At 39.5% G+C, this 14750-nt stretch overlaps 1 protein-coding gene across 8 annotated transcripts in view; it reads left to right on the top strand.

The window, feature by feature from the left end:
• Positions 1-12122, top strand: part of fmnl2a (formin-like 2a) — an 88536-nt gene extending 76414 nt beyond the window's left edge. For 3 of the 8 annotated variants that reach the window (XM_084725259.1, XM_084725253.1, XM_084725262.1), the window contains 3 exons: positions 1515-1610; positions 3139-3262; positions 10563-12122. In XM_084725259.1, the coding sequence (XP_084581385.1) occupies positions 1515-1610; positions 3139-3262; positions 10563-10672 (330 nt within the window). In that variant the 3' untranslated portion in view covers positions 10673-12122. Of the gene's footprint in view, positions 1-1514; positions 1611-3138; positions 3263-5741; positions 5862-8599; positions 8700-10562 lie in introns of those variants that run through there. The other 5 variants (XM_084725260.1, XM_084725254.1, XM_084725261.1 and 2 more) reach the window with 3 other exon arrangements.
• The last annotated feature ends 2628 nt before the right edge of the window (positions 12123-14750 follow it).

The following is a 14750-nucleotide window of genomic DNA, read 5'->3' as shown; positions in this document are numbered from 1 at the left end:
TCTGAGCTGATTTAGCATCGTGAATCCTGAAATGTGCAGCAGAAATGGGAATATTGTCTTTTTTTATTCCATTATTCTTCTGACTCTTATATTACCAATTATGCAACTTGACCAAGACAGTTCGTTACGCTAGTAACAGCTAATGTAACCTTGTGATGCTAGCTGCAGGACTTTCTGTCAGAAAGCCCAGAAAGCTGCCTGCTAGAAAGGGCTTTCTTGCAGAAGGGAGTCTGGGGTTTGACTCCCATGTGAAGCTTATTTTAATGCTTATATGTTAATGGTTTTTGTGTTTGTATTTGGCTCTTTGTGAGTAATATTTCACTCGGGAACAGGTTTTACGTGAACTGGGATTTAATCCAAGTCTTGCTGGATGTGTTTTCAGCTGTTTGCCTCTCACGGCTGCTTGTGTGTCAACTCTGTTTAGCGCGACGCTTTTTCTCCTTTACCACTCCGAACCATGTTAATGAGTTCATTCGCCACATTTCATGATACGGAAAGAGAATCTCATCTTGCACAGTACAAGTGCAGAAACTGTTGAATGTTTTTAAAATAAGAGTTTCTTCCATCATAATATAATATTATAACAGTATTACAATTAAACAAATGATGATGAAATGGTCATGTCATGTACTCACAATAATAAATTGTTTATTTAAACCCTTAGAAAATACACTGAGGGGGAACACTGCGGTGCTCAGATCCAGATATACAATAAAAAAAAGACACAAAATCATTTGAGAAAACTCTGATGCAGCAATAAAGGAAGAAAACATGCAGAGCTAAAATAAAGTAAATTATAGCTGCTGTGCTGCAGTGAGTCAGGACCAAACTAGTGGTAAAAAATCCTAAAAAATGAGAATTTGTGTACTTCATCTAGACAACAGAGTCTATTATGTATTTTTACGAAGACTGATCACTCTGTAAGTAAGAAACTTTTGTTTAAAGGTGCTTCTTTTTCCACTGTCCTCAATAGTGTGCTGTTCATCTACCATGACTTCAAAATGTTGTCATTTATTGTCCTTTACACTGGAGATTTAGTGGGGATTTGCAGTAGCTGTTTACAGTAAAACCTTTTGATGCACTCTGGGCTCAATATTTGGGAAATCAAAAAATCTGGCGGGATGGTTTGTGGAGGAGAGTCTGAAGATGTAGTGTTGTGAGTTTGATGTCAGTTGAGCAAAAACTTCAGGAGGAGATGGGACCAATTAGTTTCGCAGTTTGTCAGAAAAACGGAGTGATGGACTTCATAATTCAAGATTCAAGATTCCAAAACTTTATTGCCATCATGCAAGCAAACCAATATTGCAGTTGCATTATCCCTACCAACCAACCAGCCAACCAACATTACCAAGATTTCTGCTTGATTGGGGCTACGTTTTGGTGAAAGTTGCAAGTCAGTAAAATTAGCAATTAAACCCTGGAATTGTCTTAGCGGAGTTACTGAGGACATCTTAAAGTTTTTAATTGCAGGTGTGTGAGTCGCAGTAACTGACGTGTGTCTGTAATGTCTTCAGCAAGCAGAAGAGGACAATGAGCAGAGAAAGAGACAGGAGCAGCTGATGATGGAGAAACTTCTGGAACAGGAAGCCATGATGGAGGAAGACCAGAAGGTAGGTCGCCCTTCTTTCCCCAACTTCTCCTCCCTCTTTACTTCCTCATCCCCTCCCTCCCTCCGTCCGTCCTCCCCCCCCACCTGCTTTGTAGGGCATGGGGCTGCAGTGGATCACAGCAACCACAAGGTAAGCCGGTTCCACTTCCTCCCCTTCCGCTCTTCATCCTCTCTCCAGACTCCTGATCACAGGATTAGTGGAGCACCGACTGCCTGCCGGGTGGAGTTATATCTGCTCCTACAGTCTGACACCCTGCTGAGCCACATCACATCCACTCAGGATCAGCGGTTATACTTCTTAAATGGTCCAATTAGCTCACACATGCACGAACCTTCAGAGTAAAGGGATGAGTGGGAGAATCCTTTAATTATACTCCACTCATGTCTGAGAGTAAAACTTATTAATAGATGTTAAATGATGAGTCAGAGCGTGTGTGTGCATGAATTCTGACTAGATTTTTAAATTCAGTTTAAGTCTTAGTCGCTTACTGAAAGTTTTAGTGGGTTAAAGTTCCTCCTCATTGGGAGTGATGCACTCAGTCCGTCCTTCGGTGTGAATCTAAGAAAAATGTGTCCACAAGTTGTCTCTCCTCTTTTTTTCCTCCTTTTCTTTCCACCTGAAAGGGCCCAGGTGAAGATGGGGGCTCCTGAAAAACTTGGTATTTCACCCTGAGGCGGTGCCATCCAGCCTCTAATCACTTTTAAGATCAGCTTGCAAAACTTTAGCCTAGAAAGTTGTTTATTAACCCGATCTTTGCTTTAACCTCAATATTAAACCCACAGGAGACGTCACACCTAACTGCAACTTCAAGCAGAGACTTTTTGGGGTTTTTGTCATCAGTTTACAAAAATACACAGAGATTTTTGCTCCTTGCAGTGCTGCCTCAGCTGCAACCGCGACTAGACTTGCCTGCAAATTTATACTGAATTATACTGAATTATATGACGAAATTGTGAATACTGTGTCCAACAGCAAATGTATACTAAGATGTGGTATATGTTTTCTGATTTAAGTGTAGTATCCTGCTCTAATAGGCTTACAAGGCTCACAGACATCACATAAACTGATCTCATATTGCACGTGTGTATTATTCAGTCTAGTTGCCTCATTTTCTAAACTTTAGAAGTAACTTTCACCTATACTTAGCCACTGAGTCCAACTGGGCTGAGACTGTCACAGAGCTCACCTATGAACTTGCTGAAGTGTGCACTGCTTCGTCCTGCAAAACCACACCCATCTGGGTGAAATACCAAGTTTTTAGGGAGTCCTGGTGAAGATGAGGCATGCACTTTGTGAGGTTAATAAGTGCTTTGAGATGCCTGAGCTGACTATCTTGTCTCGTCTTCACTTGTCAGGGCATAATGAGCAGAGATTTTGTTGTAATTTCTGTTGTCATTACTTTTTTTTAGTGTGCATCGTCACAATTTATTCAAGAAGTAAAAGGACCTCAATTAATGTGTGTGTGTGTGTGTGTGTGTGTGTGTGTGTGTGTGTGTGTGTGTGTGTGTGTGTGTGTGTGTGTCCTCAGTCTCCATCTCATAAGAACAAGCGGCAGCAGCAGGAGCTGATCCAGGAGCTCAGGAGGAAACAGGTGAAAGACAGCCGCCACGTCTACGAAGGCAAAGATGGAGCGATCGAGGACATCATCACGGGTAACGCCACCTGGGCCTGGCTGCTTTCTCTCTCTCTCTCTCACACACACACACACACACACACACACACACATTCAGGGCGCTCTGCATGAAGGTCCTCTCTGGTGCTGTACATTCAGTCATTAACAAAGGGACTCTAAACCAACTAACACGACGACTGTGGCTCTTTCAAAATTCAGCTGTCAGATGTTTGGCCACCAAAGGTATAAAAACCTAACGAGTACAAACATGCACTGACAGTCCTGACGGTCTAATCCAGAGACACTCAGCTCAGATGTGTCTGATGATCATTGCTTATCTGATCTGCTCTGTCATTGCTTTGTAACACCATCTGTATGTAGACGGGGCTCCTAGAATAATAATTAATCTGAAGTGAACAAATACATCTTCTGTTTACTGAAGGGCAGTGGTGGAAATTATCAAAGCACGTTTACTCAAGTGCTATATTTAAGTACGCTACTTTATACATTTCTTTAACTACATTTCATATGCAAATATTGCACTTTTACTCCACTACATGCATGTATTTGAGCTCTAAAGTTACTACAGCCCAACACAGGATGTTTGAGGCCGATATGATCTCTTTTTCAAGGGTCATCTGGCCAAGAAAAGGTCACAGACAACAGTAATAAAGAATAGACATTAACATGTCAGAATAACAGACAGTGATGATTCATTCACCTTTGTATTTACAGAAGTTTTTAAATCAGGCAGGCTGATCCAAGTGAGTGGAGGAGAACACATTAAGGCTTTATAAACTATCAGATGTTGTACTTTTCTTTTTAAACTTACACAGTCAGTCTTTTCTTTATTGTGACCAGGATAAATACTGGAACATTTCTCAGCTGAAATATAAACTCAGTGCTCTCTAGGGGACAAACTACGTAATGGAGAAACTGTTTCTAAATGACTTCACACCCAGTGTGAGTATTTCTGTACAGCACTTATTTATCAACTGACGTTTACACTGATACCAGTATATATCTGCTATTATCTAATATTAACCGATAAAAGTATAGCTCTGACATTTTTTTAAATATATAAAACATGATAAAATAATCCAGTGTTTTGTTATAGATTATATACTGCACATTTTGTTTTTAATACTTACGTACTCTCACTTGTAATTTGAGTATTTTTAAAGCTGGTGTAGGAAGTTTGTTTTTGGCATCATTGGACAAAAGTTCCTGGCGACTAATTTCCCTGTCAATTAAACAAAAAATGTAACTAACAGTCCAACAGTAAGAAAACACTCAGAAAGCAGGTAAAATTGAGTACGGTTAATTAACTGATCATGTTAAAAAAATACAGTGTGCATTAAGAGCCATCTGAAACGGTCTACAGTCACCGAATCACATTTTAAATGCTGGTGAAATGTGGCACTTTGCGCCGTGCAATACGAATATTGCACATTAGCCTACAAAACATAACAACTAAAGACTAAATTCTTCACCTTCTCAGGCCGAAAAGGATCACAGTGTCTGTGGGTTAATGACATCGTTCACCCACAGCTGATGTTAGCTGCCAGCCAGCTACACAGTGTGGCTAACGTTAGCAGTGCTAGCAGCAGCTGCTCTGCTTGCAGGTTAACGTCCGTGTCTGTGCTGAATGTGGTCACACATCACTCCAGTCAAGCGGTTATATATCAGTTCACTGTGTCACAGTCTACATTCAACCTCATTTACATTTTCTATATCAAAATACTGCCAATTTGTCCGACTTTGCTGATATAAACATCCGGGGTCGGGTGGGTTATCGGGGCACACGCGCTGAATGAGAGGGTCTGCTGTCTGATGGCAGCACACCTTAGAGGCGACAGTTAACTTGCATTGTACATGAATAAAATATTGATAAATAGTTTAACTGACTAGTATTTCTGGTGGCGATGTTTAATTGTTTGGTTGACTAATCGTGCACATCCCTATAATTAACATAGTTGAACGTCAATATTTGATGACCTGTGACTTAATAAATCTTGCCTCAGAATTGCCTACTGCACCTGTAGAAGTCTGATTTTCTCTCAGCCCACATGAATTACATTATACTTAAAGGTTTTAAAGGAACTTTTGTCCAGTGACGCCATAAAAAATAAACTGCCTACTTCAGCTTGAAGTAAAGATTCTCAATATTTTTTCCCACCACTGGCCACATGAATAATTTAAATGTGCTTGTAGTGTTAAAAAACAGAATTTAAATGCAGATTGATCCAAATCTCTGTAACAATATAACAAACAAAGTCAAAAAGAGTTCATCATACTAAAACTGTGGAACAGTTTCAGTGTTTTTCAGGCCCTTCAGTGGAGCTTTACCTGCTAGAGTTCACTCTCAAACACTCTTTACAGACATTTTGCCCCCCTGATGCTGTTGTTGGGTATTTGCTTAGTGCTAACCAGTGCTAAACCCCTGTAGGAGTCTGCTTTTCTTATATTGTGTTTGTCCTGTCTTGTCCTGGCTGTTGTCCTTGTTGTTCTCAATGCAGTGCTGAAGACAGTGCCCTTTACCGCCCGCACAGCCAAGCGCGGCTCTCGGTTCTTCTGCGAGCCCGCCCTCAATGAGGAGTACCATTACTAAGCTTATAGAACTGTCTCTCTTCTCTAAGGTTGCTGGAACAAAACGTTCTCCTCTTTATCTCTTTTCTCTCCTCCTTCCTCCTCGCATGCCTCGTCACACCCCTCCTCCTCCTCCTCCTCCTCCTTTAACCTCACACCTCGGACCTGAGACGCACACAAACATGGTCAAATGTGTGTGTTTTCGTGTGTGTTTCCTCCACCCTGAGCATGACGTGGTGTCGGGGGTAACGGTTTTCTCTTCCCACCTGCATGAAGTGTGTGACACCTTTATTTATCATCATTATTTTATCAACCAAGGCAAACCATAATGTCACAGAGGAAACTGTCTGCAAGGTCAAACTTATCTGCTCTGACGGGAGATTGAAATTGGTGAAGAGTGCACGTTCTCTCACCAAGTAACGAAGCAGAAAAGTCAAGCTGCCATCTAGTGGTGACACATTGAAAACAAACTTTGTGGTTTGTGGCAGGTTTGACTGATGTCTGATGACTGTGTAGGTGCCTGTGGCATTATAACTTGCTTTTTGTGTGTTTCAATCGATGTTTTAATCACAAATGAATGTTTGTGTGTTTCATTATCACATGTCATTACTGCCGCTGATTCAGCTTCTCGCATGCTGATCGCTTCAACCCTGCCGCTTTCCCACAATGCATCCCTTCTCTCCCAGTTAGTTCATGCTTTACAGGTCACCCTCTCTGTCAGATGACTTGTTGTGGTGTGTCAGGTTTCATATCTGGTATGAACATTCGTCCTGGGTGATCAGATCACAAGTGGACGGTTCACACCTGCATTAAAATGCGTCTCGAGTCATCGGGTCTCACTTCCTGTGCTGTAAACAAAGAAACACCAGGGCTCTTCATACTTTAATGCATTAATGACTGAATCAGAGACTGTTGCAAAAGAACTCCTGCATATTGTCCAAGTTGTTTATGTGCATTTTTTTTTTTACTGCAATCATCTCTTGGTGCCTGTAGGATTTATTTATAGGGACCGACTTGATTTAATACATGCAAGCTTCACCAGGGTAAAGGTAAATTTGATGTGCATTGCCTTGCTGTATCCATTATGTAGGGTTATATATATTTATTTATTTATTTATTGATGCAGTCTTTCACTTGTCATGTAAATGTATCCCTGTAGGTTCATTTACAAATGTAACCTGCAAAATTTGGGAATGTTTTATATTTTTTCAAGAATGCTGTTTAACCATTTTGGGTTTGAAGCATTCATTTACCCATTTAATTCAAGCATGTTGGGATAAATTAACTTTTTTTGATTATACAGAAAGCTTTATTATTATTTTTCAAGGTTTTGGACAGTGTAGTTTGTCTAATAGTTAATTATTTATACCCTCTTATTGCACGTGGGTAATGTGATTGTTTGCAGACTAACAACCACTCCCTATTTAAGTTGGCTTCTCATAAAACAGTATGTGGGAGTTCATTTGCAACTTTTTTTGTCCAGTCGTCCTTCTCGTTTGCACCTGATTCATCAAGTAGATGCACAAAATGTGCTTTTGTTTGGTCAGAGAAAACAAAACTGTGGACCCTGGCGTATCACAGAGCGTTTCTCCTGTCTGCTCTTCACAGCAATACAATGTCTTCTACAAAGAAATAAATAACTTCATGTATCGCAGTTAATGCCAGATTAATAATATGGCATGAATGATCACAAATTCACTGTAGCTTTTACTTCCTTGCTCTGTATGCATGTAAATGCATTTAAAAATGGGTTTTTGTTTTTAACCAGTGGTCCAACAGTAGTAGCCATGAAGACGCTGGGACAAACAGTGTTTTCTTTTTTCCACAAAGGAAGAAATAGTTTAATGTACAACATTTGCTGATTTTACAAGAAAGCCCAAATAACTAAGAATCTGTTGTAGGAAGTGTTTAACAAAGTCACAAAAAATAGCAAGACTTTCTTAAGGAGTCTGTGTTCACAAACCTCAGCTGCGGGTAAGAAAACCCGAACACTTAATTCGGATCACAGTGAATCAGATGATGAACTTACAGAATGTCAGTTGAGTAGAAAGTTTACCCACGTGGCCCAGGACACACTGCATACAGGCTGCTGATCTCAGAGCCGTCCACATGTGATTGGATCTCCAGTATGCATGTTAATACCAGATGTGAACAGGCTCTAATAATCTGCATGATGCCTTTATATAAATAATCCTTCATGTTGCAGCTGTCTGTCTTTGCAGTTGTATTCTGTGTGTGTGTGCTACTAACATGCATCCAGGTTGTTTCACTGCATTCACACCCGTCTTGTGGTAAATAATTCACTGGTGATCGGGGTTTCCCTGGCTGCACGCATGCTTTGCTTGGTTTTTTTTGGTCAAGATGCTGTTGAGCGTAACAATCCTGTTGTGTCCTGGACCCTTATTTGTTTACTTCAGTTCACAACTGCTCTGTACTGGACGTTTGAAACGGGCTCTTCTTCTGTCCTGCTGGTAGCCACTCTGCAAAGCAGACTGGGTTCATAACACAGAAAAGAAAAAAAAAAAAAGAAAACCTTCAGAAGCTTTGATCCTCCACTCCTCCACCCTCCTTCCTCCTCTCTGCCAGGTGAACTGGTTAACATCCTCCAGCTCTGTCCTCGCTCATGCCCTCCTCTTCCTCTGGCCTTTCCCCTCCCTCATGCAGCCTGCTGCCACTTTGCTTTGCAGTGCTCTCTTAGCAAAGAAAGTGTGAATATGTTTGGCTGACATGCTCCGGTCAGCCTCCTCCTCCTCCATTTTAACCTTCATTTTGTCTTCTCTTCATCTAGCCCTAAAGAAGAATAATATTACTAAATTTCCCAATGTCTACTCGAGGGTAAGGAACTCCTCCAGTAGCACCCCTGTAGTGGTGGATGTGTCCCAAACCTGGCAAGCATCTCTTTATTACCTCCCTTCCTGTTTTACCATGGACATATGTACACAGACGCTGCATTGGCCTTTGGATCGTACGTCAACATCGCTGCCATGTTGGACAGGGCAAGACTGGCCTGTGGACAAACACGTTTACTGGGGAGCTGCTGTTTTTCTGGATAAAAAGCAGTATAACGTTTACATTTATAAACTGATTTCACTGAGTTGTTTTGCAATCTATGTGGAGAAAGAATGTAGTTTATAAACCCTTGAATAAAACATGGCTCATTGAAAAATGTAGAAGTTACAGACGTCGTAGTGCTTTTTATCCAGAAAACTGCAGCTCCTCTTTATTTCTCACGCGGATCACCATCGAATTGACATTTTTATATTCATTTACATGAATATAAAGTACCAAAATGAACAGCTTTGCTTTTTACTCAGTTTTATTATTTATTGTTTTGCATTTTAAGTTTTGCTGCCACTTCTCGTTTTTGGCAGTTTGTGATGAGCTTCGAGGAGACGACAGCTTTCACTCAGAAAAAATGACTCTACTTTTTTCCAGTCCCTCCAGGAATCAACGCAAATTTCACCAATCCCTTGAACTCTGCACAACCTTGCAATTATGTCCAATCACTGCAACTTTTCCTCAAATTTTACAAATCACTGTAGCATCCCGCAAGTTCCACCAATCATAGCAGTCCCCCACGCAAACGTCTCGAATGAACCAACTAAATGTTTTATTCTTTACTGTTTTTTGGAACACGAGGTTTGTCATGGTTATTGAAGTTTATCAAAGCTCTCTACACTTTTATATTTTATAATTTTTTTTTTTTTTTTTTGGAATATCTCCCAGGTGCATTTATTAAAATGAAGGTTACATAGAGCACTCAGAACAGACAGTGATTTTGTTCTCCCTGGAACAAATTGCCTTTGATTTTTTAAATTAATCATAAATAAATGGGGAATATTACTCAAAGAAGTAAAATCTTTTTGAGCCCAAACCTAGTCAAACACAAAATTCTAAAATAAAGTATATAAAGTGCAGTAAAGTAATAAAGTGCACGGATAACATGATAAATGTCAATAACAATGACAAACCCAAACAAATTGATTGGTAGAACTCACAGGAAGCAACAATGATTGGTCGAATTTGCAGAAAGTTGTGGAGTTTGGACAGAATTGCAAAGCTGTGCAGAATTCACAGGGAGTGGCTGGATTTGCATTAATTATTGCAACATTGCAGCTTCCTGGAGGCACTGACTATTTTAACATTTGTACAGGAATGGATCTCACAAGCTCTTTAATGCATATAAGTGGTTGATCGCTGTAACCTTGATCACATCAAGCATTTTCCACCGTGTTTGTCCACAGCTCAGTCTTCTGTGATCCAATATGGAAGTGATGTTCACGTATCGCAGCTCCGGTCAATGCAGCGTCTACATATGTCTGTTTTACTGTCTTCTTATTTAGGGTCCACTCAGTGTTGACCTGCCTCTCCCTCTCCTTTCTCCTTCTTGACAGTAAACTTGAATGTCAAATGATAAAAAACAGACTTATCTTTAGTTTATTTACTCTTTTTCTGGGGAAGATGCATCTCAGTCTCACAAGATGCATGGAAGCTTTTCTAGATTTCTGGCAGAGATATTACCAGTCAAAACCCTGTGGTCTGTCTCAGTTGTAACGCACAGAGACAGCTGACCTGCAAGGCTTTTTTTTTTTCTGTGTAGAACTCATGCTGCTTTGAAAGACAGGCTGCCAGCACTCTGAGCATGTGGGCTCATCACAAACACCCTGACAAGACGACTGACAGCTCTTTTATCCACCTCACCCTCCCCACCATCCCCATCCAATCCCTTCTTCCCCCTCCCCCCCTCTCAGATTTGAGGAATCAGCCTTACAGGCGAGCGGACGCTGTGCGGAGGAGTGTCAGGAGACGCTTTGATGATCAGAACCTGCGGCCGGTGAACAACGGCGAAGTGGTCATGTGACGAGGGAGCAGTGCATGTGCTGGGGGAGGGAAGGCTGCGAGTGATGTCAAGAGAAGGAGAGACGGAGAGGAGGTTTGATGCAGACTGAAGGATGTGAAGTGAAAGAATGACGAGTGCTGTAGCAACCATAGAGATGAGTATGTATATATATTACATAAGAATACACGTTATTCCGTGTCTGTGGTATAGTAGCTTTTCACGATGAAGGACTGGGACATGTATGTATGGGACTGAATTTAAAGTGTCTGAAAGGTTGACGCAGAAACCTTAGACAAGCCAAGTGCCTGAACTTATTTTTGTGGGCTAATGTCTTCTGTTATGTCTGATGGCTGTTTTTTTTTTTTTAATATTCCCCCACTTCAAGCAATACAACTTGACCTGGCTTTAATTTTAAAAGGTGTGTAAGAAAGAGAAAAAAAAAGAAAAAAAAGATGGACTTGCGGTGGCCTTAAGAGCCACGTGAAGAGATGCTTCCTTGGAAACATAATAATGTAGAATGTATGGGACGCGTTCCCTTTAGCTGTTACATCTTTTAGCGTCGTATCTCGGTACATTCCGGTGCTCCTTTTCCATCCGTTCCTCGAACTATACAAACGTGCTCAACTTGCACTTTTTTCTACATCTCATGAGGCTTTTTAAACTTCAACCGAAAAGGGCTGATGATCAGGCATGAAGACGGTGTTAAAAAAAATCATTAAAACTCTATATTTGTATGAAATTGAGTCTAAGAATGATGAAGAATGAACAGAAAAAAAACTAATTAGTGTTAAAACATGACTGGGCTAATGTGAACTGGGTTGCACTTTATTTTACAGCACACTAATAAGATATAACAAGCTGTGCTTTGTGTTAAACGAGACAAAAACCAGAAATATGTTCTTTATTAGTTAGTAAATAAAGACAGCTAGACCCTAAACCAGCGTTTCTCAAACTTTTTACAGTTTTGGGCCGTTTGGTTTTTGCACATGCGTGCACACTTCACTGTCGCTTCTTAAGTAGCCACCAGCACTTGTGCTCACTTCACGGTGTCATTTTCAACATGGTTTCTTGAAATATTTTCCTTCTGATCTACACTTCGCTTCGTTATAGTTTGGAGAGACGATTGTAGTGATTTTGAACCCGTCATTTTTCATCTTTTAATTTTACCTCCGCTTACTATCTTACCATCGTTTAGCTCATAACTCCCGGCATTTATAAATGAGTATGTGCGTTACGTGGGATATTTAAACAAAAATACAGGAAAGACCATTTTATTTTACATCACAATACAGTGGCCTAATTTTATGTATTTTCAATCAAAATTCTTTTTGAATTTTTATAGTATTATGTTTTTAAATAAATTTCATTTTGAAAAAATATTGACATTCCTCCACGTACCACTAGGGGGATCTCGTGTACCACAGTTTGAGAATGTAGCTCCTGACAGTACACTAATAAGATGCAACAAGCTGTATTACTTGTGTTAAATTAGACAAAACTAGAAATAAGTCTTTATTACACAGTATTAGACACTTCATTAGAGGGATATTATGGACACATTAAAACAGAACTGTACCATAAACTAAAGTGTATTATTTCTTACTGTTAGACCCTTATTAGACTTAATTAGAGTCTATTAGGGATACATTACAACAGATATGTAATTTCACTTGAGTTTACAGTACACTTCTGTTGTAACATAATCATAATGTCATAATTACCCTCAAATACTCTAAAAAGGGTAAACAACATACTTAAGTTTACAGTTTTGTTGTAATGTGTCCCTCAAACAAAGTCTAATAAAGTACATCTTTCTAGTTTTAATCTAATTTCCAGTCCAGCTTGTTACATGTTATTAGTGTACCGTTAGATGAGCTGTGTCTAGTAAGGATCTAACACTGTTGAGTAAATAACATCTTTCTAGTTTTTGTCTAATTCGATTCAAATCACGGCTTGTTGCGTCTCATTAGTGTACTGTAAAATAAACTGCGACCATGAATTGTAAATATCAGGCCTCTTCCATGCTGAAGTTGTTACTGAGGTTAACAGATCAAGCCTGAAGTTGTAGCTCTTAATCGACAGAAGTCGGCTGCCTGCTCATTTAAAACTTTACCGTCCATTTAAAATGTTGCTTTTCTGCAGCAGCACAGCAATTTGTTTGGTTTCTGGGAACAAATAAAGTAAACAAAAGCCTGTAGAGCAACTTAAAATACATTTTCTACCAAACTGCACGAAAGATACTGAACTTTACTGGAGGATCTCATTGTCAGAACTGGATAGCGTTTCATCTCTGTCGACTTTTTACATTTTTTTTTTTTTTTTTTTCAGGCTACTGTGTCTACTCACTTTATTGTAATTTTAATGTATAGTATTTAACCACTGAAAGGATTCCTTTAGGCTCATGTTTTCATCTAAATGTGTGTCATTAAAAACATGGCAAAACAAAGTACACAACACACACAAAAGTTTCCTAAATGTACAGATATTTTGCTACAAACCATGTTCTTTTTTTTTTTGTTAATTCACATTACCAGATGGTTAATATTGTACATATTGTTTAAACAAAAGTTTTCATTGCCTTGTGCTATACAACTTGAATGTTATTTTAACTTATAGTTTTTGTTTCCATTTTTTTGTATATTTAATTAAGCCAAATGAGTCTACAGTAGTGCGTTAAATCATCATGTCTCACTGTCATGCAGGAGGCAGCGGATCACTGAATTTGCGTGTGGGTGCGTCACAGGGGCGTCAAAGCCAGCTACAAAAACACGATGCAACAGATTTAAACTCCTAAATCGTACACATTGCATTAAATAAAACTAGTTTCTATTAGTTGACCTGTGATTAGCTGGTTTTGTGGCTTCGTGATGCACCCTCCTGTAATTATCTCCACTGAAGCACGGGCTGCCGTTCATCTCTTTTTCTCTCAACTTCACCGTCTGTAATAGTGACATTTCTCTAACTGGATAATACTGGCATGTTTTGTTTTTTTACTTTCACCAGAAATGTATTTTAGGCAGTTTGTGCTTATTACAAAATAACAAGCTTTTTTTAAAATTAGGTGATATGAGATTTTTGACGAATATGATCAAATAAAATATTTACATTGAATATACAACCGTCTGCTTTCTCTTCTGTTTTTGAAACAGGTGGGGAAAAGTCATCTTCAGTTTTTATGACTGAAACAACAGATAAAAGTACCTCCTGGAAGACTCAAATCAGTAGAAGAAGCTGCAAAAATCCTCAATGAAATGCAAAGCTTTTAGCATTTGTGGTGTTATATGAAGATCGGTATTTAAAGGTAGAATATGCAACATTGGTTTTACAGATGGGCCTACGTTCCTGGCTCAATGAGTGACAGCAAGAGTATAAACTAAGAGATCAGAAATAAAACATTTAATTGTTCTAATTGTTTCACAGCCTTGGTACAACGCTGGATTTTGCGTGAATACAGCTGAAGTGATTCTCAGTCTCCTCTGTCTGTGTGTAAAACTCTTTTTGCAGCTCTCACAGACAGAGAACAGGGGACAGACGGGGAACACAACGTAGCTGCTGTTTGTTCCGTTTTTCTTTTTAGGGGTCCCGACCTCAAAATCTTCAGAGTATTTGCTGGGAGCTACACGCTGCCAAACAGGCTAAAGCGCCGAATCATCCTGAACGCGAAATGAGTAAATAAGAAAACACATTGAGTCTGCGTTTCGATTTGGCAGATTTGATTACTGACATTGAAAGCTCATTTCGAGACCTCAGTATAACAACACAGCGAAGCAAAGCTCAACAGTTTTATGTAAGCGTCCAAAATGATAATACAGTTAAATTAACACCTCTTCAACTGAAACTGAACATTATAACCTACACGAAAAGGGTATTTTTTGCAGGATGGTTGTATTTGCTTGAATTTGTTTTATCTGGGTGCAGTTAGAGCATATTATCATAATTTAACTGAATTAAATCCAGGTCATCCACATGGTATAATGAGTCTTTGTTGCAGAAATGTAAGAATTAACATAAGTAAAGTGGTGGTTTTCAAACTGGGGTCCAGGGACGGCGTCTTTGAGTGGATTGTTGGAGGTTCTCCAGGGAAGAGAAGAAACAGGGT

Source organism: Lutjanus erythropterus, chromosome 8 (assembly GCF_056507025.1).
Source record: "Lutjanus erythropterus isolate fLutEry1 chromosome 8, fLutEry1.hap2, whole genome shotgun sequence".
NCBI lineage: Eukaryota > Metazoa > Chordata > Actinopteri > Lutjaniformes > Lutjanidae > Lutjanus > Lutjanus erythropterus.
The sequence above is the reverse complement of the archived record's forward strand: the minus strand, read 5'-3'. Positions and strand labels throughout refer to the sequence as shown.